This window comes from Oryzias latipes, chromosome 16, assembly GCF_002234675.1.
Source record: "Oryzias latipes chromosome 16, ASM223467v1".
Taxonomy (NCBI): domain Eukaryota; kingdom Metazoa; phylum Chordata; class Actinopteri; order Beloniformes; family Adrianichthyidae; genus Oryzias; species Oryzias latipes.
In genome coordinates, this window is record NC_019874.2 from 5,514,210 (window position 1) to 5,535,565 (window position 21,356).

Genomic DNA, 21,356 nt, shown 5'->3' on the forward strand with positions numbered 1-21,356 from the left:
ATCCATTCATGCTCTCACAAACTCCACTCTGCATAAGACCCAAAGGATTACCCCCCCCCCCCCCCCACACACACACACACACACAAATAAGACTGCCAAACGCACAGTCACACTGAATGCTGCTCTCTATTTCATTTTAAGTCTATTTATCTTATTGTATTGCAAATTTTATTCTTTGATTGTCATGTTATTGCTTGCTTCTTTCTTTGCACTGTCATCCTAGTGAGAAACAACCTCTCTCACCTGTGTATTTCTCTGAAAATACTACGTGTGGATTGACAATGAAACAAATCTTGAATCTTTTGAATCTTAATACATTATCTGCTGTTATTTATATAAACGCACATGTTTAGTATAAGGCCCAAAGTAACTGTTCCCAGTGTGAACGGCAGCGCAGCCGTGTGCTGGTGGAGGTGAGCGGAAGCGGAACCGTATGTGTAAAAGTGCTTCAAAAACTGGCAACCCAAGTCGGTCCGCGCGCGTCACACTCCCGGAGGGCTTCCAGGGTCACACACATACCGCCGAGCAGATGGCTACCGGAGCAACATGAGGCGCTGAACAGCCTGCGACTGCCTTGCTGGTTTCTTGGTTTTGATTTTTTTTTTCTTCTTCAAAATGGAGGAAGAGTTTCAAGATATCGATTCATCGGCGGGATGGCAAAACCTTTACAATGTAAGTCGGGCCTCCTGTGTCGACTCGAAGCTAGCTTGTTAAGCTAACCTGATTCTTTCTTTCTATGCGCGTGTCTTTCTCCTTCTGTCACAACCCGAGGGTTTGGACGCGTTCGTCCTCGTGCTCTCGGTGTTTTCTGGCGTTTCTGGCCGCCTTAGTGGGGCTTTGAAGCGGCCACGCGAGCCTAGCAAACTGCCTTAAACTAAGTCTGTGACTGACTTCCGTAGCAGTTGCGCGTGCGAGCTCAGGCTGGATGACGCTCGCGGACGTCAACTGCAGTTTCTCAGAACTCATTAGAACTTTTACAGAAAGCGCGTGCCGTTCAGCGCCAGCTGTGGTGCTGCAAACCGAGCACAGTACCAATTGTTTTATTTTTTATGGTTTTGTGCCCTAGACATTTCTGATGATCTGGTAACTCGGAAGGAAGTGAAACACGTCAGAGATCCTGGACAGATTTTACAGCTGATCGTTCTTCCAGCGCTGAGCAGTTCCAGGAAACTGTTCTGTCAAACCAATAATTCTTCTTACACTAAAATCGACTGTTTTCACGTGGACGCTTGAGTTTTTACTATTGAATTTGATGGGTTTCAATTAGCAAATGTGTTCGAGCTGTTTAAATAAAAGTAATTTTATTGTCTGTTTTTTCATTTACTACTAGAACTGCGTTTCTAGACTATTTTCCACATAATTTAAATAACTCTTGTGCATAGTAGGTGTAACATAAATTCAATTAAATTCAATTCAGTCTTATTTAAATAGCCCAATATTACAACACAGTTGTCTTAACTGGCTTCACTCATTGTACAATACATCAAATCTGTTTTAAAATACAATAGCTGATGAAAGCTGAGCTAAACAGACTAAAATAACTGGGCATCTCTGCCCTTAGACCCCCCCTCCTCCTACAGTACACTCCAATAATGCTTGAGTAACATAAACCATTATTACTCCTACAACTGATTGTTTAAACCAGGGGTCTGCAACTTTTAAGCCTAAAAGACACATTTGGTCCAGTTTTTTACAGACCGCCGCCAAATCCCCCCCAATGTTTAGAAAAATGCACTTTATTTGTGTTTTGTGGCTGTTCATTCATAAAATTTAGCTTTTAGACATCTATAATAATTGATTTATAACAGTTAGGTTTTTTCTTATTTTAACTTTTTTTATTTTTGACAGCATCACATACAAGTTCCTTTCCAAATAAAATACAGCGTGTCAAAATAATGTCCTCCTGCTGCAGCAGATTTACTTGAATTAAAAATCCCCAAAATTCTCATCAGACATGGCATTTTTCATCATTATAACGTTGGTGTGCTGTTATCATTTCACTCTGTCTATTGTCAAATATAAAAATGTCAGCATTGGTGTGGAATCAAAATTTCAATTAAAATAAGTCAACACGTCCAAAACCATGCTTTTCATAGGTGAAGTGGTTACTCTACAGCGTTAGAAATGAGGTAAAAAAAATCTGGCAAGTAATATTTGGTTGTTCTCCCCAATTTTTGGTTGTCCTTCGATGCTAATATTCAATAGCAACGAAACCTACTCAGATGTCAGTACCTACATCTTTATTTATTCTATACATCTTATACCAACTGCCTCTTATGATGGACATTTAAAAAACTCTTTAAATATTAAAAACAAACATTTTACTAAATATTGAAGCATCTGGTTACGCAAAGTATTGCCAAAAACTTGAAATTAATATCTTTATAACTAGTATCTTTACACAGATTTAAATATATTGGTTCTTTTTTTTTCTTTGGTTTTGATAATTGTTGATTAAAGAATAGAAAATACAAAGACTGTTGTTAAAATTTAGAATATCATATCAATCCCATGGAAAAATGTTTTTTTTTTTCCAGCTCATGTCAGTCTGTTCTGTTATGAGTGAAAGTTATAGTGTTTTATGAATGTGTTTTATTATGTATAGTGCACATGTAGAAACAGAACGGATTCGCTAGCATGCACGCACTTCGTTTGTCGGTGGAAAGAATTTGCTGCAATTCAGAGGTTGCCAAAAACTAACACTTGAACCTTGAAAAATAGTCGAAAAATTTCAAAATGTTGAATAAAAGACCAGGTTGTCACACGGACAACCATCAGGTTCATTTTTGGTTGGATAACTGGATAACAGCTTTTTTCGAACGCTGCTCTAAATAGCCCATGGGTGTGAATGGGTGTGTGATTGTGGCCCTGTGACAGACTGGCGAACTGTCCAGGATGTCCCCAGCCTTCACCCAGGACTCTGGTAGCCCTGTAACCCCGAAAGGCACAAACGGATTAGAAAAATGAATGACGTGTGTAAACAATAAATTAAACCTGTTACCACAAAACTTAACTAAAACAAATAAGCTACAACTACAAACCCAATGTTTATTTGAATAATTAGCTTTTCCCCCAAAGCCAAATACCCACAATAGATGGCTAAAGGATGCATAAGGCTCTGGAGCTTCAGGTTCCACACCTGTGGTCTAAACAAATTTGAGCAGCTCTGCCTAATCCAGACTACTGTGTTTTTGAATGATGCACGTCTTTCATTGGTGGTGTTCAAGTTGCTATTTCTACCGGATCCACTTCAGTGAAGCAGATGCGTTTACTCTCCACATCGTACACATCTTTGTTATGGTTAAAGAACTAATGATATCTTCCTTTTTGCAACAGGAGATCCGCAACCTGGCCAGTGAACATCCATACAAAGTGGCCAAACTCCCAGAGAACAAAAATCTGAACCGCTACAGAGATGTCAGCCCTTGTGAGTTGTAGGACCAAGCTGTAAAGATGAAATGTTTGCTGAGTAATGGCATGACTTTAATTGAAGGTGACCTCTGATCCCGGATTCTAGATGATCACAGTCGGGTGACACTTAAAGACTCAGAAAATGACTACATCAATGCAAGTTTAGTCACAGAAGAAGAAGCCCAAAGATCTTACATCCTGTCTCAGGTATGAAGAGTTCTGAATATTTAGGGCTTACTGCTCGCTTTTTCCTGCTTGCATCAAATGCATTGTAATGTTGTTAACGTATGGTTTGTTTTATTTGTTGTTTTTTTGTTTTGACAGGGGCCTTTGTGTTACACTTGTGGCCATTTTTGGCTGATGATTTGGGAGCAACGCTCCAAAGCTGTCATCATGCTCAACAGAGTGATAGAGAAAGGATCTGTGAGTTCACTTCAGCGTCTTGATGCTCATTGGTTTTTCTTGAGTTGCCTCCGCACTAAAATGTTTCAGGAAACCCAAAACATTCTGGATGTTTTGACCTTGGTAGTTTTCACACTATGACCAGATGTTTCAAACAACAACTCATCTTTACACAAAACATTTTAAAAGGCAACAAAAAAATTGGCAGCTCCGTCCCAGTGAAAAGTCATCCACCACGACAGTGATATCTAACAGGGACGTTTATGATCACTTGAATTTGAAGGAGGGATTGGATTTTTAAATCTTTACTTTTTCCTAAAGCAAATTAAACTAAGTGAAGTAATTTTCTAAAAAAGAGAACCTTTTTTTTTTTTTTTTACTATTTGAAATGCAGTTAGTCTTATGCAGGGGAAAAAGGTGAATTCTAAAATGCTACCAGATAGGCCTGCACAATAAATTGCAAATTTATCGTTATCGCGATATCAAGCTGTGCAATATGCATATCGCAAAAGACGGCGAAATTGCAGTAAATGGTTACTTTAAATGTGGTAAAACAATCTTATGGCAGCTTGACGTATTTAACGAATCAAATAAATCCCTTTATGCATTCGACCAATCAGATGGAGCTCTTTTATGTCAGATGTTCGCCTCCTCTGTAGATGATGGGCATTTGGAATGTTATTTAAGTTCTAGTGACTCATTTGTTCATAAATCGCAAGTGACAGTGGCGGGTCTACACTAACTTACTCCCTGGGCGGGTAACCCCCCCCCCCTCGCACACGTACAAATTTGACAACATCCTTTTGTCGCTCTTTATTTAACATTTTACACAAGAGGTATGAATTTTAGAACTCATGCTACAGGGGTGTCAAACTCAGTCGCGCAGGGGGCCTCAATTCAAGACACACTTTAGGTCGAACAAGATAAACATTTATTGAACACACTAAAGCTAAACCTTTAAAACTGGTTGGCCCAAGCACCAGGGCGAGCTGAAGAGTCAGCCGCCCTGGTGCTTGGGCCACGTCAGCTTATGTGTCCGTGCCTCCAGTGCAGAGGGGCGGGGCCGACGCTGTAGATGGAGTGACAGGCCAACCAGGACGACGAGGCAATGACGTCCAACCTAGAAGAAAGGAGATGGGCCGATCGCCCCCCCAGATACCACCGCGTTCAATTAACATAATTAATAACCCAAAACAAGAAGAAAGCTCATCCACCCCAAAAGACTCGGCACGTAACAAGCATAAATATGAATAAAAACTGACAGGAATATTAATCCAGAATAAATCAAGTTAGACCTTAAATAATGTTTGGTATTTTGCTCTCCATAAAAATATCTTCTGTCAAAATTATACAAATATGATCATGATGCAGAAGAAATCAAACAGCCTGAACATTTTAATAATAAGAAACAAATCAAATCATTCCGTTTACTTTGCTCTTTTGTTTATTTTTTTAGCGCTTGACTCCTGGCATCATTTTTATCAAGACGTTCATTTCTTGGTTTGTGATGTCCTGTGTGTGTTTGTGAAATGGATCAGAGGGATCTGACTTTTTTTAAAAAACCTGTTATTGTAAATATAATTTTCAGGTCTTAAAATATTAAATACTAAATCATAGAACTCATCAGTGGGATTACTCCAAAAATTATTTGGAATTTTTCTAATTTTGTGCAACACCAACAGTAAAAATCCTCCAAAAAACCTTAAAACATTCATAAACAAATAATTGTTTCTTTATGATCTCAAAAAGCGCAGCTGTTTTCCTGCCTTACCTACTGTCTTTCTGTTAAATACTGACACCAACTAAACCACAGAAAAGACACGGCATAGAAATATCTACGATAGTTAGTAAATAATGACATTAACATGAGATCAGTGATGCAACGGCACGCAATGATCCAGGTGTTGCGTTGTCAAGGCTGCGCTCCTCGCAGCCTGCACCCACTACCCCTCCCCTTTTCTTTCTCTGAGACAGGAGCGTGTGCAGCTGCAGGGGCGCCATTCGCTGGTTTCAGGCCGTTCCAATGTCTGAAATAATAGAAAACCAATAGTGGCGCAATTTTTCTTTTCTTCCAAGCACGGGGATACCACCCCCCATTGAAATTTGCGCCCAAGGGAATTGCCCGTATTGCCCATGCCTAAAACCGCTACTGGCAAGTTATATCGTCATCGCAATATTGATCATTAAAATCGCAAATTGCAGATTTTCCTCATATCGTGCAGCCCTACTACAGGAGCATGCATATGTAAAATAATGTAAACTAACCACTATAAGTCTAATATTTAATTTAAATGGTCTGTATCATGCTTTTCTTAAGCCTTTCGGAGTAAACTATATCCATATATATGATAATCTATTACATTTAGCACACTAAAGAATGCTCTAGAGTGAGGCAGTCATGTTGTGTCTTAACAGGAAAAGTGTGCCCAGTACTGGCCCACCAAAGAAGAGTCCCAGATGTCGTTCACAGACACCGGCTTTGTTGTGAAACTGCTTTCAGAGGAGGACCAATCCTATTTTACTGTCAGGGTTCTGGAACTGCACAACACAAAGGTGAGCACCAGGTTGAAACAACAGAGCTCTTCTCCAGTCAGAAGTCGTGCTTTGTTAGGGGATTTTCTTTGTTTCTATTTCAAGCAGTGATGAGGGAGACGATAAATTATGTTTGCTTGGCAGAACTCCCTCTGTGTCACTTGAATGGCAGCATAAGCCTCCTGTCTGTGTTTGGTGTGGACTGACGAGTAAACTGAAATGCGGACTCAGCACATTTACGTCTCCCTCCTCCAATATCCCATCCAGTTGTCCCTAAAGACTTTTGTAAAGGCTTGGGGTGCAATGGATCACCGATGATCCGTGATCTCTGGGGATCACTAGCCGCAGTTCGGGAATCCCACCCCCCACGCATTATTACAAACAATTCTCTGTTCACACCCAACGCAATTCGCGCCACAAATTCATATTTGTCGTGTTTGAACATACGTCACAGTTGCTGCATGAGGTGTGTCCAAAAGTGTTTATTTGCCTGATGCTCCTGCCACGTGTGGGAGGAGCTGCAAAGTTTTTCTTGACCTCATTATGGAGAGCACGAATGTTCACAAATCGGTTTTATTTATTTTGACGAGTTCTACAAAAGCATCTGTGAACAGAACACGTCTGTGTTCATGTTTGAATACATGTATATGTATATATTTATATATGTGTATGGATATACAGTCAGGACCATAAATATTTGGACAGAGACGCATTCTTTCTAATTTTGTTTCTGTACATTTCCACAGTGAATTTTAAATAAAACAACTCAGATGGCCTTGAAGTGCAGACTTTTAGCTTTTATTCCATGGGTTAAACAAAAAGATTGCAGAAAAATGTGAAAAACTTAAGCATTTTTTAAACACAATCCCTTCATTTCATGGGCTCGTAAGTAATTGGACAAATGAAATAACTGAAAACAAAATGGTCATTACTAATATTTGGCTGAAAAGCCTTTGTTGGCAATGACAGCCTGAAGTCTTGAACTCATGCACATCACCAGATGTTGGGTTTTCTCCTTCTGAATGCTCTGCCAGGCCTTTACTGCAGTGGCTTTCAGTTGCTGTTTGTTTGTGGCCTTTCTGTCTGAAGTTTAGTCTTCAACAAGTGAAATGCTGCTCAATTGGGTTAAGATCAGGTGACCGACTTGGCCATTCAAGAATATTCCACTTCTTTGCTTTAATAAACTCCTGAGTTGCTTTGGCTGTATGTTTTGGGTCGTTGTCCATCTGTATAATGAAACGCCGCCCAATCAGTTTGGCTGCATTCACCTGGATCTGTGCAGACAGTATGTCTCTGAATACCTCAGGATTCATTGGGCTGCTTCTGTCCTGTGTCACGTCATCAATAAACACTAGTGTCCCAGTGCCACTAGCAGCCTTGCACGCCCAGACCATCACACTGCCTCCACAGTGTTTTACTGATGATGTAGTGTGCTTTGGATCATGAGCTTCTCCACGCCTTCTCCATACTTTTCTCTTGCTATCATTCTGGTAGAGGTTGATTTTGGTTTCATCTGTCCAAAGAATGTTTTTCCAGAACTGTGCTGGCTTTTGGAGATGCTTTTTACCAAAGTCCAATCTAGCCTTCCTATTCTTGAGGCTTTTGGGTGGCTTGCATCTTGCAGTGTATCCTCTGTATCTACTTTTACTGTAGCAATTTCTGGCATGTTTTTTTTGTCTTCTCAGCTTAATGATGGCTCCTTTCACCTGCATGGAAAGCTCCTTTGACCGCATGTTGTCTGTTCACAGCGAAATCTTCCAAATGCAAGCACGAGTCCTCTAATCAACTCCATATATGAGATGCTTTTTAAGTTTTGTTTTTTATGAAGTTCTATAAAATTAATAAATGTTACAAGTTGAAGGATTTTGAAGAAAATCAGAAATGTTATTTGTAAAGTTTGAAGCAGGCTTATGCTAGACAACTTCAAAGACCCTTCATACGAAAGACCCATGTTTGTTGTAATGTGTGCGTGCGTGCGTGCATGTGTGCATGTGTAAGGGCCAGTCTGTGTGAGAACTGATTTAGTAGATTTCAATTTTTCTTTCCAAATCAACATTATATTGCAACATTGTCAATACGTTTCTTCAGTCATGCCTGTTTTTTCCTTTTTTTTCCTGTAGACTATGGAGCGGAGAGAAATCTATCACTTTCACTACACCACATGGCCTGACTTTGGGGTGCCCGAATCTCCCGCCTCTTTCCTCAACTTCCTGTTTAAAGTGCGGGAATCGGGCTCTCTGAGCACGGATCATGGGCCCCCAGTGGTGCACTGTAGCGCAGGAATCGGACGCTCCGGGACGTTCGCCTTGGTGGATACCTGCCTTGTCCTGGTAAGAAAAAAAAAAAGAGGGACACTTGGCTAACTAAAATTTGAGTTTAAGGCTACGTCCACACTGCAGGCTGAAACGACCCAATTCAGGCCACTTGGACATGTGGTCCTGAATCCAAGGGTATGTGGTCCTGAATCCAAAACGTATCCGATCTTTTGAAATGCCACTGCCGTCTGAACAGCCAGGTCATATGAATCCGACCCGTACGTCACCATCTGTGTTTACATGGACAAAAGTAATCGGAAAGAACGCCTGATCGGAAGGAAAATGTGTCATGTAAACACGCCGTTCAGAAGACTCTGCCCCGATCAGACTCGTCCGGATCAAAATTTGTTTCCAATCGAGATAGGTGGGTTATGCCGATTGTTGATCCGATCGTTGTTCATGTAACTGTTCATTCCGATCGTGTGTCACTACTGCTCTGGTTTACCGTCATGCATAGACGGTGTTTCGCTCCAGAGAAAGCTTTGGAGCTCAAACAGGACCGACCAACTGCTCTGCAGACGCCTGGTGCTAAGCGCCGCTCCGGCCTCGCCCCGCCCTCGCCCCGCCCTCGCCCCGCTGGTTCTTCACCTATCCCCTCTCTTACACCCCTCACGAGGGGGGTGCGGGAGAGAAGCGCTTTGTGCCCCGAGATGTCTGGACGCTGCACGGTCTGGACTCGGGTGCCGGTGGACCAAGCGAACTGTGTCTCTGAGCAGAGCAGCCGGATTAATAACCGTGTTTGAGGAGAAGGGAGGACGCTTTGTTACGTGTGCCTTTTGTTGTTTTGTTGTGGACTCTTATCACAACCGGGCGGTTTTTGAAAAAATTTCCAGCAAAATGGCCGAGCATGGTGTTCAACCTCTCCCGCGATGTTTTTTTTTCCCTTTCCGACCGTGGTCACAAGCGCGGAGGAGACCTTCTCCAGGGCCGAAGGCGGATCCTCCTTCAGGGTTCACTTCCCTGCTCGGACGGGTTAATAAAGAGTTGATAGCATTTATTCTGGGGGAAGCCTTCTTTTATAATTGTTCTCCTTCCTCCGTAACACACAACATGAATGCGCACCCCCACTGCCCCTCAGGGAGGAGAGAGTGCGTGCAGTAGGGTTGTGCCGATGGACGATATCTTCGTCCATCGTGATGGGTGACTGACATCCCGATGGAGAGACCACCATCGTGATGCCACGCCCCCGCCACGTTGCGAGTCGACGCCATAAGCCGCGGTTACATGTACAAAATATCTTGATGGGATCAATGGTCGGATTAGAATCCAACCGTGTAGATGGGCCCAGAAAAATGTTTTCAGAATATAAAAACGTTCACTAAGGTCACACTTTCCGTCGGAATAAATCATTCGCACATGCGCAGTAGGGTTTGAAAACCGGAAGGATATAAACTCCGCCGAGCGGCTTTTTTTTTCAAACTTTATTGAATGTAACAATTCAATACAAAACAATGTTAAACAGCGCCGAGCGGCTATATACATTGACATGTCAGCTCTGTAAAATACGAGATGATCTTCTAAACGTGCTTTTAATAATGTTACGGTTATTATGAAACACCTGTTCGCTCATCATTTGAATTTTAATCCGTGTGGTCAGTGCTTTTTCTGAACGTAGCCAGGATTAGCAGTATGCTAACACGGGCTAACAACATTAGCTTTGGGTGGCACTGCATGCTGTGAATAACATCAGCCTTTATTTAGTCGGGACACGACTGGAAACACAAATCCACGTCATTGTTTGAATGTTTTCTAAGGACTGAGCGACATTTCTGCTTTGAAGCTCAAACCGCTGTGTCTGCTGACGATCCGAGCTGTGCTCAGCTCAGACACACACTTAGACCCGGTTCTGATTTTGGTTGCTTGTACCCCTTGAGCTGCGGGACGGATCGCAGTCTTAAATCTCCCACATATACCGCTCATGTACCCCCCCCCCCTCCCATCAAACACAAAGCTGTAAATCCGCGCTCCGCCGGTCCACTTCGCTAGTTAAGTGCGGGAGCAGACTACACTTCTTTTCTATTTTGTTTGTTACTTTTTTGTTAAAGTCACTTCCCTCAGTTTATACTGGATCATCGCGGATTAGTCATTAGCTGGGAAATAAAATGAAAAAAGCAAAATAACGAATAGCAGTTATATAAGAACGAAAAATGTAAAAATAAAGTTTTTATTTGTCCTCTTCTGCTACATTGCTATATTCTTCCTTTCTTTCACTTTTAATTGAAACCAGTTGATCGATAATTAAAAGACTAAAAATATTAAATTGTGTTATAATCTTAAGTACTTCCTCCAAACATAAAGTCTTCTTGGATTGATGGATTGTTAGACGTTGAAAGACCATATATGGGACCCCCAATGAGAATTTGAAACTCAAATTTTCAAAGAAGAGTCCTGCGTATTATGGATTGATAACAAAGGTCTGATCAGGATTGAATACGTATGCACATTTGACAAACTGAACACATTCTGTGCAGGAGACACAGCATAGAGGAGATCGATTGACAATGATCTACAGCCAGTCAATATCCAGAACACAATACAGTGTAAAAACACACAAAAAAACATTTTACTCCAGCGCTACAGGTTCGTTTTTCTTATGCGAGTTTTGAAAGAAATCTGACGCCACACTGACGGAGCAGGATGTTCTTTCAGGCTTTGACCAGCTCAATTGCTGTCATGCAACATTGACCGTAAAGGGAGGTCCCACGCAGATCGCCTCCTCAGAAACGATTATGGATGTCCTTGTTTGGAACTAGTTCAGAGCACTGAAAGGATCAGCAGCTGCTGCGATTTTGACCTGAGATGACTTTTAATTTTAGAAAGCTTGACTTATGTTCATACTACTGAAACACTTTATCACTGTATTGAGACTTGGCTGTGCTGATGTCTTTCTTTATTTATCCAAATTGGTTGATGCTTTACCCTTAAACATCTCAACATAGGAAATTATTCTGGTTTGGTGGGGGGTGTTTTATTGGTATTTAATCTGTACTCATTTGTGCTGTGTGACCCAGGCTGCTGCTCTGAAAGATGTTCATACATACAAGTGAACCTTACAGCTGTGCAATGGCATTCTTTGAGCAAAGGTGGTGCTTTCACTGTGTTTTGTTGTTTGATTGTTTTTACTACACAGTTTGTTAAACTGGGATTTGAACATGGCTCTTTCATTTGCTACCAAATCTTTGTTAGAGAATAAAGAACATCAGACATTAGTCTCCTCCTGCCAGGCCTTTGTGTATCAAAGCTTCAGGAAGCATATTGGTGCTAGTGGTAACATTAAGGCCCGTACACACTGGGACGAATTTCGTGCGCGATTTTCACCGACGTTTAACGCCTCGTGACTAAACAAAGGGCACCAATGAGAGTGTGCACACAGACGCAAAAAAACGCCACGCGTCAAAGCGTCAAAGAAAAACGCCTCGGGTTCGTTTTTTTTTTTTTTTTTTTTGGACGTGTCGCGTCGAAATCTATTCGACCAATGAGAATGGCGCTTTTGCACACGTGTCTGGAGCCTCTGAAGTTACAGTAAAACACAACTTGGGGGCGCCCGAATACAAAACTGCCTTGCTGAGCACACATACCAGTGAAGAAGATAGACGCCGAGTTGCATCTACACAGCCGCGAAGAAATAATGACGGACATTCTAAAATATCCCCGAACCAAGCACCAGTTGGAGCTACTGGTGCTTGAAATATTCATGCTTTCTTTGTATTATTCTGACAAGCGCGTAAATACTTGCTCTCTTCTTCTGAGTGAAAAGCGACTTTAAGAAGCGTAAAGTTGCGCAGCGCCACCTTTTGTACAGGAGTATTTCTGTTTTACATAAAGCGCCATCTAATGTCAGGGAATGAAATTCCATGTTCACTCGGCTCATCGTCAGCGAAAATCGCCTGGGTGTGAACACAAAAAACGTGGCGAATAACGCCTGGCGAATATTCGTCCCGGTGTGTACGGGCCTTTAGATTCGAACGGCATCCGCTGTATGCAGTTTCTGTGCTAGTCCATTGTGGTGAAGAGAGAGCTGAGCCAGAAACCAAAGCTCTACATTTACAGATCAAGCTTTGTTCTAATACTCACCTAAGGTCATAAGCTTTGGGTCATGACTTAAAGCATGAGGTCTTGAATACAAGTGGCTCAAATGAGCTTCCTCCAAAGGGTGGCTGGGCGCTCCCTTGAGATGGGATGAGAAGCTCAATCATCCACACAGAGTGAAGCCTGGGCCTGGTGGCGGCAGGTGAAGCCTGGGCCTGGTGGCGGCAGGTGAAGCCTGGGCCTGGTGGCGGCAGGTGAAGCCTGGGCCTGGTGGCGGCAGGTGAAGCCTGGGCCTGGTGGCGGCAGGTGAAGCCTGGGCCTGGTGGCGGCAGGTGAAGCCTGGGCCTGGTGGCGGCAGGTGAAGCCTGGGCCTGGTGGCGGCAGGTGAAGCCTGGGCCTGGTGGCGGCAGGTGAAGCCTGGGCCTGGTGGCGGCAGGTGAAGCCTGGGCCTGGTGGCGGCAGGTGAAGCCTGGGCCTAGTGGCAGTGGCTGTTTATCTGAGGTCTTCGAAAAACTGGTTAACAAACAACTAATTCCTTTTTTCTAACTCACAATATTATGACCTCCATACAGTCCGATTTCTGAAGTGGTCTAAGTTGTATTTCAGCAACTTTGGAAGGGCTGAAGGGCGTCATCTGTGCCATTGATAGGGAGTGTTGTGTGACTGTGTTTGTTGACGTGGCTAAAGCCTTTGATTCTGTCGACCACTCAGTGTTGCTTAACCGGCTCCATCGTATTGAAGTTACATCACTGATCGTGGACAATTTGTGCTTAAGCCTGGCTACCAATCTTCTGCACTCCCAGCAACCACGGGGGGGTCCGTCAGGGCTCCAACTTTGTTTACCATCTATATAAATGAAAGCATAATTTGGTAAAAATGACAGTCCTACTTTTCTTGGAAAATAGTGACATTATCTACAGATCAGATTCAAAATCTGTCCTTCATAAATTGTATCACACTTGTATTTGTTTTGTCTCTGCTGCTCCCTTTAATACCCATCACTGGGATTTATACGAGTTTGTCAAATGGTTTTTGCTCCACTCTTGCAGGCGGTTTGTTCCTATTGTTTCATTTACAAGACTGATTGGCAAAACTCCATATAACCTTAGTTCCCTCCTTAACATCTACCAGTACTCATAGTTTGCGTTCTAGGGATTTTCTCACTATGGTTGTACCCAGAGTTCCTTCCACCCTGGGCTGCTCCTCCTTCTTTTTTTCTGCCCGCATGACTGGAATCAGTTGCAGAAAACCTAGAAGTTGCATACCTTGGTCTGCTTAGCTGACATCTTTAATAGATGTGGTTTGTGATGAATCCAGATGTGTTTAAATGTTTTTATTGGTCTCATCTTTTTTGTAAGCATCAACTTTGTGCCTCCTTTAGACTTTTTATTGTAAATACTGATGTGGAATTATGTCCTGTTTTATTTGTATGGAACTTGTATTGCATTGTCATTCTGTTGTATTGTGGCTGCAAACTCAGGTCGTTGTTGTAAATGAGAAATTGTTCTCAGTGACCTACCTGGAAAAATAAAGTTTTAACTAAGTAACACATTGATCTGATTTGCAGATGGACAAGAGGAAAAACCCGTCTTCAGTGGACATTCAGAAGGTGCTACTAGACATGAGGAAATATCGCATGGGTCTGATCCAGACTGCCGACCAGCTCCGCTTCTCCTACATGGCTGTTATTGAGGGAGCCAAGCTCATTCTGAAGGATGACTGTACATCACAGGTGAGCTGGAAAAACAGCGTAAGCTGTTTAGTTAGTGGTAAACCTGAGTGACGTGCTGGAAGGACGCTAAGGGCCTTCTCACAGCATTTGGGATGCGCCAGAGTTCATGTGGCTCTTTTGTCAGCTGCTGCCTTCCCCAGACACTGGCAGCTGGCCCCTGCAGAGGTGTTCCATAGCACCGCCCCCTGGTCTTGAGAATGGGACAGTACTGTTGTCAGTAGGCCCTGAATTGTAAGAGACACAAATATAATTAGGGTTGCACGATATAATCGGTTACCGATAATTATAGTGGACAGTGTGACGTCTTGCCGATAATTACAATGAGAAAAAAAAATAAAGCTAAAATGGACCGATAACTAAAAACTTTAACTGCCGTCGCTTTCTCACCACTCTGCATTTGCTTGTCAGCACGGGTACGTACAACTTGTCTGTTCACCACGCCCATCCTGCAAGCTTCTGTAGCGTTTAACCCGCGAAATTGACGTCACGTCTCAGCGCCTGCACCAGGGAGCTCTGTCTGCGACATGGCGCAGCACTCAGCCGTGTGGGCTAGTTTTACCGTGTCTGAGACCAACGACTCACTCGCGGTTTCCAAAATCTGTTCGACAGAAGTGTCACAAAGAGGGAAAAAAGGTCAAGCTTTAACACCACAAATCTCACAAGCTCTTTAAAAATTCACCACCGCCACGTGTGGAAAGAATATGAAGCTGCCGTCTTTGGTAGCGCTATAGCGCTCATTCTGGGGCTGACTGCGGGGCTGACATGGAAATAGCTGTCAGCGCCCTGCACTAGCATTGATAGAGATAACCTGTCAGAAAGCAGAGAAGCTACTTGGTGTCAGGAAAAATGTCCCATTGATCCAAACCAGTTAAAAACAGTTTAAAACATAAACAAAATGTAATTGTGGTGGTTTATTTCTTTTTGTCATTCTGGTTTGTAAAATGCTTGAATGCCTATGTTTCTGAAAAGTTTATTTCTATGAGCAACCATTTATTCTGCACATCAGGTAAAAACTTTATTATTTTGCACTTAAGTTTCAAACAAAGCAATACCGCAATTTCCGGACTATAAGCCGCTACTTTTGTCCTGCGCTTACAGTCCTGCGGCTTATTCAGTGACTCTGCTTATTTACGGATTTATTTGGCGGCCGCCATGAACGTATTTTCAGTTTCAGAGCATGGGTTGAATGCTCACTCAACTCCAAGCAACAAGTCATTTATGTTTGGACGCAACTTTAAGCAGCCAAACAGCATGGAGTTGACTTCAGGTCTTAGACACTTCAGTCATGGATCAACAAAAAGAAACACGCATGCCCAGCCCTATCCCAGAATCCTTTGGTGCTATTAGACCCAACGTGCACGTGATCGCCACTACAGTATGACACAGCTTTCAAGTTAAAAGCAATCGTTAAAAGCAGCGTGAAAAAATCCACCATCACCAACGGCTTTGGCTGACGGAAAAGCTGCAATCTGCAGCTTGGCTGCACGTAAATATGTGGGAATAACATCAGCCTTTATTTTGTCGGGACACGACTGGAAACACAAATTGACGTGATCGTTTTAACGGTTTCTAAGTACTGAGCGGAATTTTACTTTGAAAAGCTCACACCGCCCACAGCCCCCGTGTGAGCTGGAGAGATGTCCTCCTGCTGCTCGTTCACATAGAGCTGCAGGACCGATGGCAGTCTGAAGGGTCCCACACGTAACGACACATCCTCCCCTCATCCACAAAACGTACAGTATTAAGTCCGATTGCTCCGCACAGACACGATTCGCTCCGTCCACCTGCGCAATGGGGACGAAGCGCTCCTCCCTGGAGCCGCCCTGGCCAGGGGTGTCGGAGAAGATGGGAGAGAGCATAGGGGTCCGCGGAGCAACAGTGTTTGTTGTGGAAGGAAACTTCTGACGCACGCGCCGCGCTGAGGCGCGCGCTTTTCAGTCGCCGCTGCTTTATTTTACTGGTGTGTTTTTTTTTAACCAGCCCTTGTACTTCCATAATGCTGCCGCGACACAAGCGGAAGGAGAGCTGTTCCCATACGCCCCTCCATCCACCGCTGCTCCTTGCTCATTCTTAAACACGTACAATAGTGTGGCGACACCGGGCGTTGGCCCCGCCTTTAGCCCCTAAGACTCATGGGAAATGGGGAATCGCGGATGTAAATTTCCTCATCATAACTGAGGGATGTAATGTTGATTATATGGTTACTGTTTGTAATTTTATGTATGATACCTCAATTGTCAATAAGTAAAAAAAACAACAAAAAAAAAACAACTGAGGAACTTGTGAACAGAAGTGACATCCATGCTGTTTGGCAGATGCTGGCGTATTCAAGTTCATGAGCTGACGCAAGGCAGACTCCTCCCACATTTGCACCCAATCTGGGAGTCGGGACGTTCTTTGTCAGGCTGACGATGTTGCATAATGTATGCGGCTTGTACACTGACGCGGCTTATATATGTAAGAAGCAAGCTTAATACGTGAAAATGAATGGGTGCGGCTTGTAATCGGGTGCGCTCTATAATCCGGAAATTACGGTAATTTTTGCACTCCAGATTAAAGTGTTTGTACAATCTGCTGTTCAATTTATTTGCAGGTAAAATTAATTTTAAGCTAAATTAACCAGATTTTTCACTTTTATGGAAAGCACTTTTATGGAAAGCAAGAATCATAAAATTATGATATTTATTCATCAAAGACTTAGAGGGCCATGACAAACTGTTTTTTAAAGACTCTAAAGTAGAAAATCGGCTTAATTAAGGCTGACCTGTCAGTTTGTTAAACTGGTTTGAAGTTCAAATTTGTTTCATTGGAATTCCACCAAGAAAACAAATGCTTTTTTCCAGAAGGAGAGGCTGGAATTTGCTCAAGTCTAGAATCCTAGGAAAGACTGTGACTAACTAAAACCTCAGTTCCAATCAGATCAAGCAAACGGTCAAATGTCAACCCGCAGAGAAAACCGAGAATGGGTCCAGTTCATGGTTCCACAGTCACTCAGCTAGCTCTAAGTGGTTCCATTTTTTGTTTAAGACCCACTGTGCAGACTTTGCCAGCTAGTTCAGTTGGAAAGCCATACATTCAGGTTAGAGATCAGTATCAAGACCTGTACAAAGTTCCAGCATCATAAATGCAGTAAGTGGGCAGGGCCTGTTCATGCATGCGATGGGAGGCAGCAGCAAACGTCTTGACTTTGTCGTGCCTTAAAGTTGAAGTCTCATTATCTGTCACACGCCTCTCTGCATTTGAGTGGGGTGAGCTGCAGACACAGTCGCGCTCGGGAACCATTTGGTGGCTTAACCCCCCAATCCAACCCCTTAATGCTGAGTGTCGAGCAGGGAGGCCATTTTTAGAGTCTTTGGTATGACCCGGCCTGGATTTGAACTCACGACCCTGCAAATCGCTCCACCACAAAGCCAATGAGCTGGTTAAGAACACGTGCATGTCAGTAACTGCCAATAAAGGCATGCCAGTGTGAGGATGGTCACGGTGAAGATGATCAGCAGCCGATTTGGTTTCAGTTGCTTTGATTTGAACTGCTTTTGTTTTTGGTTCCATTGCCCCTCACAGGAATCCATGCTCAAAAACTTTTTGAAAAAAGAGCTGAAGCCAGAGCTGGCCCCTCCACCACCTCCTCCACGACCTAACCTCAACGACAACAGACCCAATGGACCATGTCTGGGCTCACTGACAGACACAGGAGACCGTTTTTCAACAAGCAAGTCTGAAGGCCAAGATCACCATCCAGCAGATGGGGATGTGCTGTAAGTAGCTCCAGTCTTTTGCAGTGCAGGGATCAGGAAACGTGGCTTTCTTCAGTGCATCTCTCAGCTTTTCAGTCAAAAGGATGGACTTTAGAGTTCAAACAAAGGCTTGCCAGACTATTTGAATCTCAAGTGTAGTTCATTTTACTGCCCTTCCATAATTTCCTTCCCTGTGAAAGGATTAAACCAGGTTTAAGATCAGAGCAAAGCTGGGAATCAAAAAGGATGAAGGACATTATGACTTATGCACACAAACCCCCCCTAACCTGATGAAATGTTTGTTTTAGTGATGAAGAACCATGATTGTAAATGGCTTCTCTTTAATCAGATCTTTGTCCTGACTCGCCACTACGGTGGCCCTGAAGTGCAAATCACATCCACAAACACTGAAACATTTTAAAGATCACAATGACAATTAAAAAAGCAAAACAAATCATAAAAAACATTGTATTTTAAAAATCCAACCAAAATTCCACAAAAATGAAACGAAATGAAAAGGAAACGTTTCAGAAATCAAAAATGAAATGTTAAGAAGCAGAAACAAAATAAGTATTGGAGAACACCACTGACTGGATGATGACGTTTGTTGCAGCTTTTCAACAGAAAGTTATTTTGCATGACAAAATCGTCCTACACAACATATTGTCATGCAAAGGAAGATATTTCTTTACTTTCTGACCACAGCCACTGCAAAAGTTGTGACTGATCAACTCTTTACCACACTTCAGCTAAAACGTCCTCCTGCTTCCCCTCTTCAAACCTCCTCATCCAGTGGTCGGTGTCCCTTTGTACCTATTTTTTCCAGTTTCTTTATTTTTTAAATATTTTTTAACATTTCCTTTGAAATTGCTTTTGTTTTCAAATTATTTTTGGTTTCTGGATTTTTTTGTTTTCTAAAATGTTACATGTTTCTTTTTTTTCTTTTTAAATTTTGATCCTTTTGCATTGAGTGATTTGTCGATGTGATTTGATCTTCAAGGCCACCGTACTTTATCCCTCTGAAACCAGCAATTGCCTGTACACTTAAATATTCAATGTAAGACATTTTCTAGTCATTAGAAAATATCCTGGAGGCTTTGGTTTGAAACTTTATTTTGCTCTTATTAACAGGCAGACTTGTAGCACAGTCACATGATTCTGATGGGGGCATCCAGCAGGGCAGAGATGAGGGTTGTTCTTTCAAGGAACTGTTTTTATTTTCTTTCACATTAGTTGGTAATTCTAATTATTTAAAGAAAACCTTAAGCAATCAACCTCACACATTTTCAGTAGTCAAGCTATCATTTTGCTGTTTAAAGCATGACCAGCACCAGACGCCACAACACAACACAGCCTGTGTGTGCGTCTTTATGCTTTGGGGTGAATGAACATCATCCCTTAGCCCCCCCCTGTGAGGTTGAGGTTTTAACTGTGTCTATCATTTCAGTTTGAGGAAGCGACATCGAGAGGAGAGGATCGCAAGCACGGCCCAGAAGGTCCAGCAGATAAAACAGAGACTGACCGACTCAGAGAAGAAACAAGAGAAGTGGCAGTCCTGGAAACCAGTGCTGCTCAATGTTGGTGTGGGCGCAGCGGTGGTCGCTGGACTGCTGTGTTTTCTGTACTTTCAGTGAAATGATCTGGATCAGCTAAAACTGACTTTTCCTTTGCACCAGTACCTGGGATTAGGTACTATTCCTATGTAGATGTAGATGGCATTATGAGCAGAACTGAGGGTATTTATTTCTTCAGGTCAAAATGCAGAAGCACTAGATCAAATGTGTGCGTGCGTGTGTGTGTGTGTGTGTATGTGTGTGCACGTGCAAGATCTCAGCAAAAATGATGACCTCTCAGGATCCTGGTGCCAGCATGTTGGTTTTCCTCCCTTCCCTGTTGACAAATGTACTGTATCATAACAAAATGTCTTTCTGGGAATTTACTAGAGATGCAGTACAAAACAGAACCAAATCTGAAAGGATTGTTTTTGCATTTTTTGTTTGAAATCCTCAAATGTGCATGGATCTTCTGTGGACGTTTGACATTTTCATTTCCAAATGATCTGTGCTGGCCGTCCATCCTATTAAAAATGTCAGGTCAACGCCTGTGCCAAGAGGTCGACTTTGGGATTATTGTTTATTTTTAAAGTTTTGTTGTTTTTTTTTAGACATTTATACATTTACAGGTTTCCTGAGCACCATCTGTTCTTCCATGTACATTTTGCAGGGCAACTCAATACGGCCAGATTGATTCTTTTGTGAGTAGTTACTCCTCTGGAACTGTCCTGCCAAACTTTTCCTGAATGCTATCTTTAACTTTATGAGCAACTTCTGTCTTTATTGTTTTTATATGACTATTGGTTGTTGTGTACAGTATACAAGCTGCCAGGCCCCTTTTCATTTTTTACCCACTGGATGGGTTTGTCTAAGTTCAATACCCCCTCCAATGTTTATTCTGTTGTTGAGAAAAACCAAAGCTGACAGTTTTTTAAAGGTAACAAACTATTCAGTGATAAAGCCTTGTACTCTTATCACGTGGAATGTATTATCTCTTGAATCTCTGATACAACTCGCAACCATGTTACAAAATAGTAGTCATATTATTTTTTAGTTTGTGTGTGTGAGACTCTTTAGTACCATGAACTTGTTTTTCATATAACAGAGACTTGGCTAAAGCCATAATAGTTTAATGTAGAAGTTGGAACAAAGCACCTTGGATTAAATGCAACCTTACAGAAGGAAGTGATTGTGTCTTTGTTTGCAGCATTCCAATGCCTTCACAGCAGTTCTGATGATCACCTGCATTTTCACTGGTCTCAAGTCAAATTCATACGAATTCTGGACCATTCCTCCAAAAGCTCATTGGTGAGGTCACACACTGATGTTGGTGGAGAAGGCCTGGCTCTCAGTCTCCTCCCCAAAGGTTTTCTATGGGGTTCAGGTCAGGACTCTGTGCAGGACAGTCAAGTTCATCCACATCCATGTCTTTATGGACCTGGCTTTGTGCTCTGGTGCACAGTCATGTTTGAAGAGGAAGGGACCCACTTCAAACCCACTTCCATGCTTCCAACTGGGTTGGAAGCATGGAATTGTCCAAAAGGTTTTGGTATCCTGAAGCATTCAGAGTTCATTTCACTGGAACTAAAGGAACAAGTCCTGAAAAACAAGCCCACACCATAATTCCTCCACCAAATTTCACACT

At 42.6% G+C, this 21,356-nt stretch overlaps 1 protein-coding gene across 1 annotated transcript; it reads left to right on the top strand.

The window, feature by feature from the left end:
- The first annotated feature begins 466 nt into the window (after nt 1-466).
- Nucleotides 467-20,896, top strand: LOC101161671 (tyrosine-protein phosphatase non-receptor type 2). Its single transcript, XM_004077607.3, has 9 exons — nt 467-672; nt 3,337-3,427; nt 3,518-3,618; nt 3,736-3,834; nt 6,229-6,366; nt 8,466-8,675; nt 14,257-14,421; nt 17,986-18,179; nt 19,606-20,896. Exons 1-9 carry the CDS (start codon nt 616-618, stop codon nt 19,790-19,792), a joined length of 1,242 nt encoding a protein of 413 aa, XP_004077655.1. The 5' UTR covers nt 467-615; the 3' UTR covers nt 19,793-20,896.
- Nucleotides 20,897-21,356: the final 460 nt, after the last annotated feature.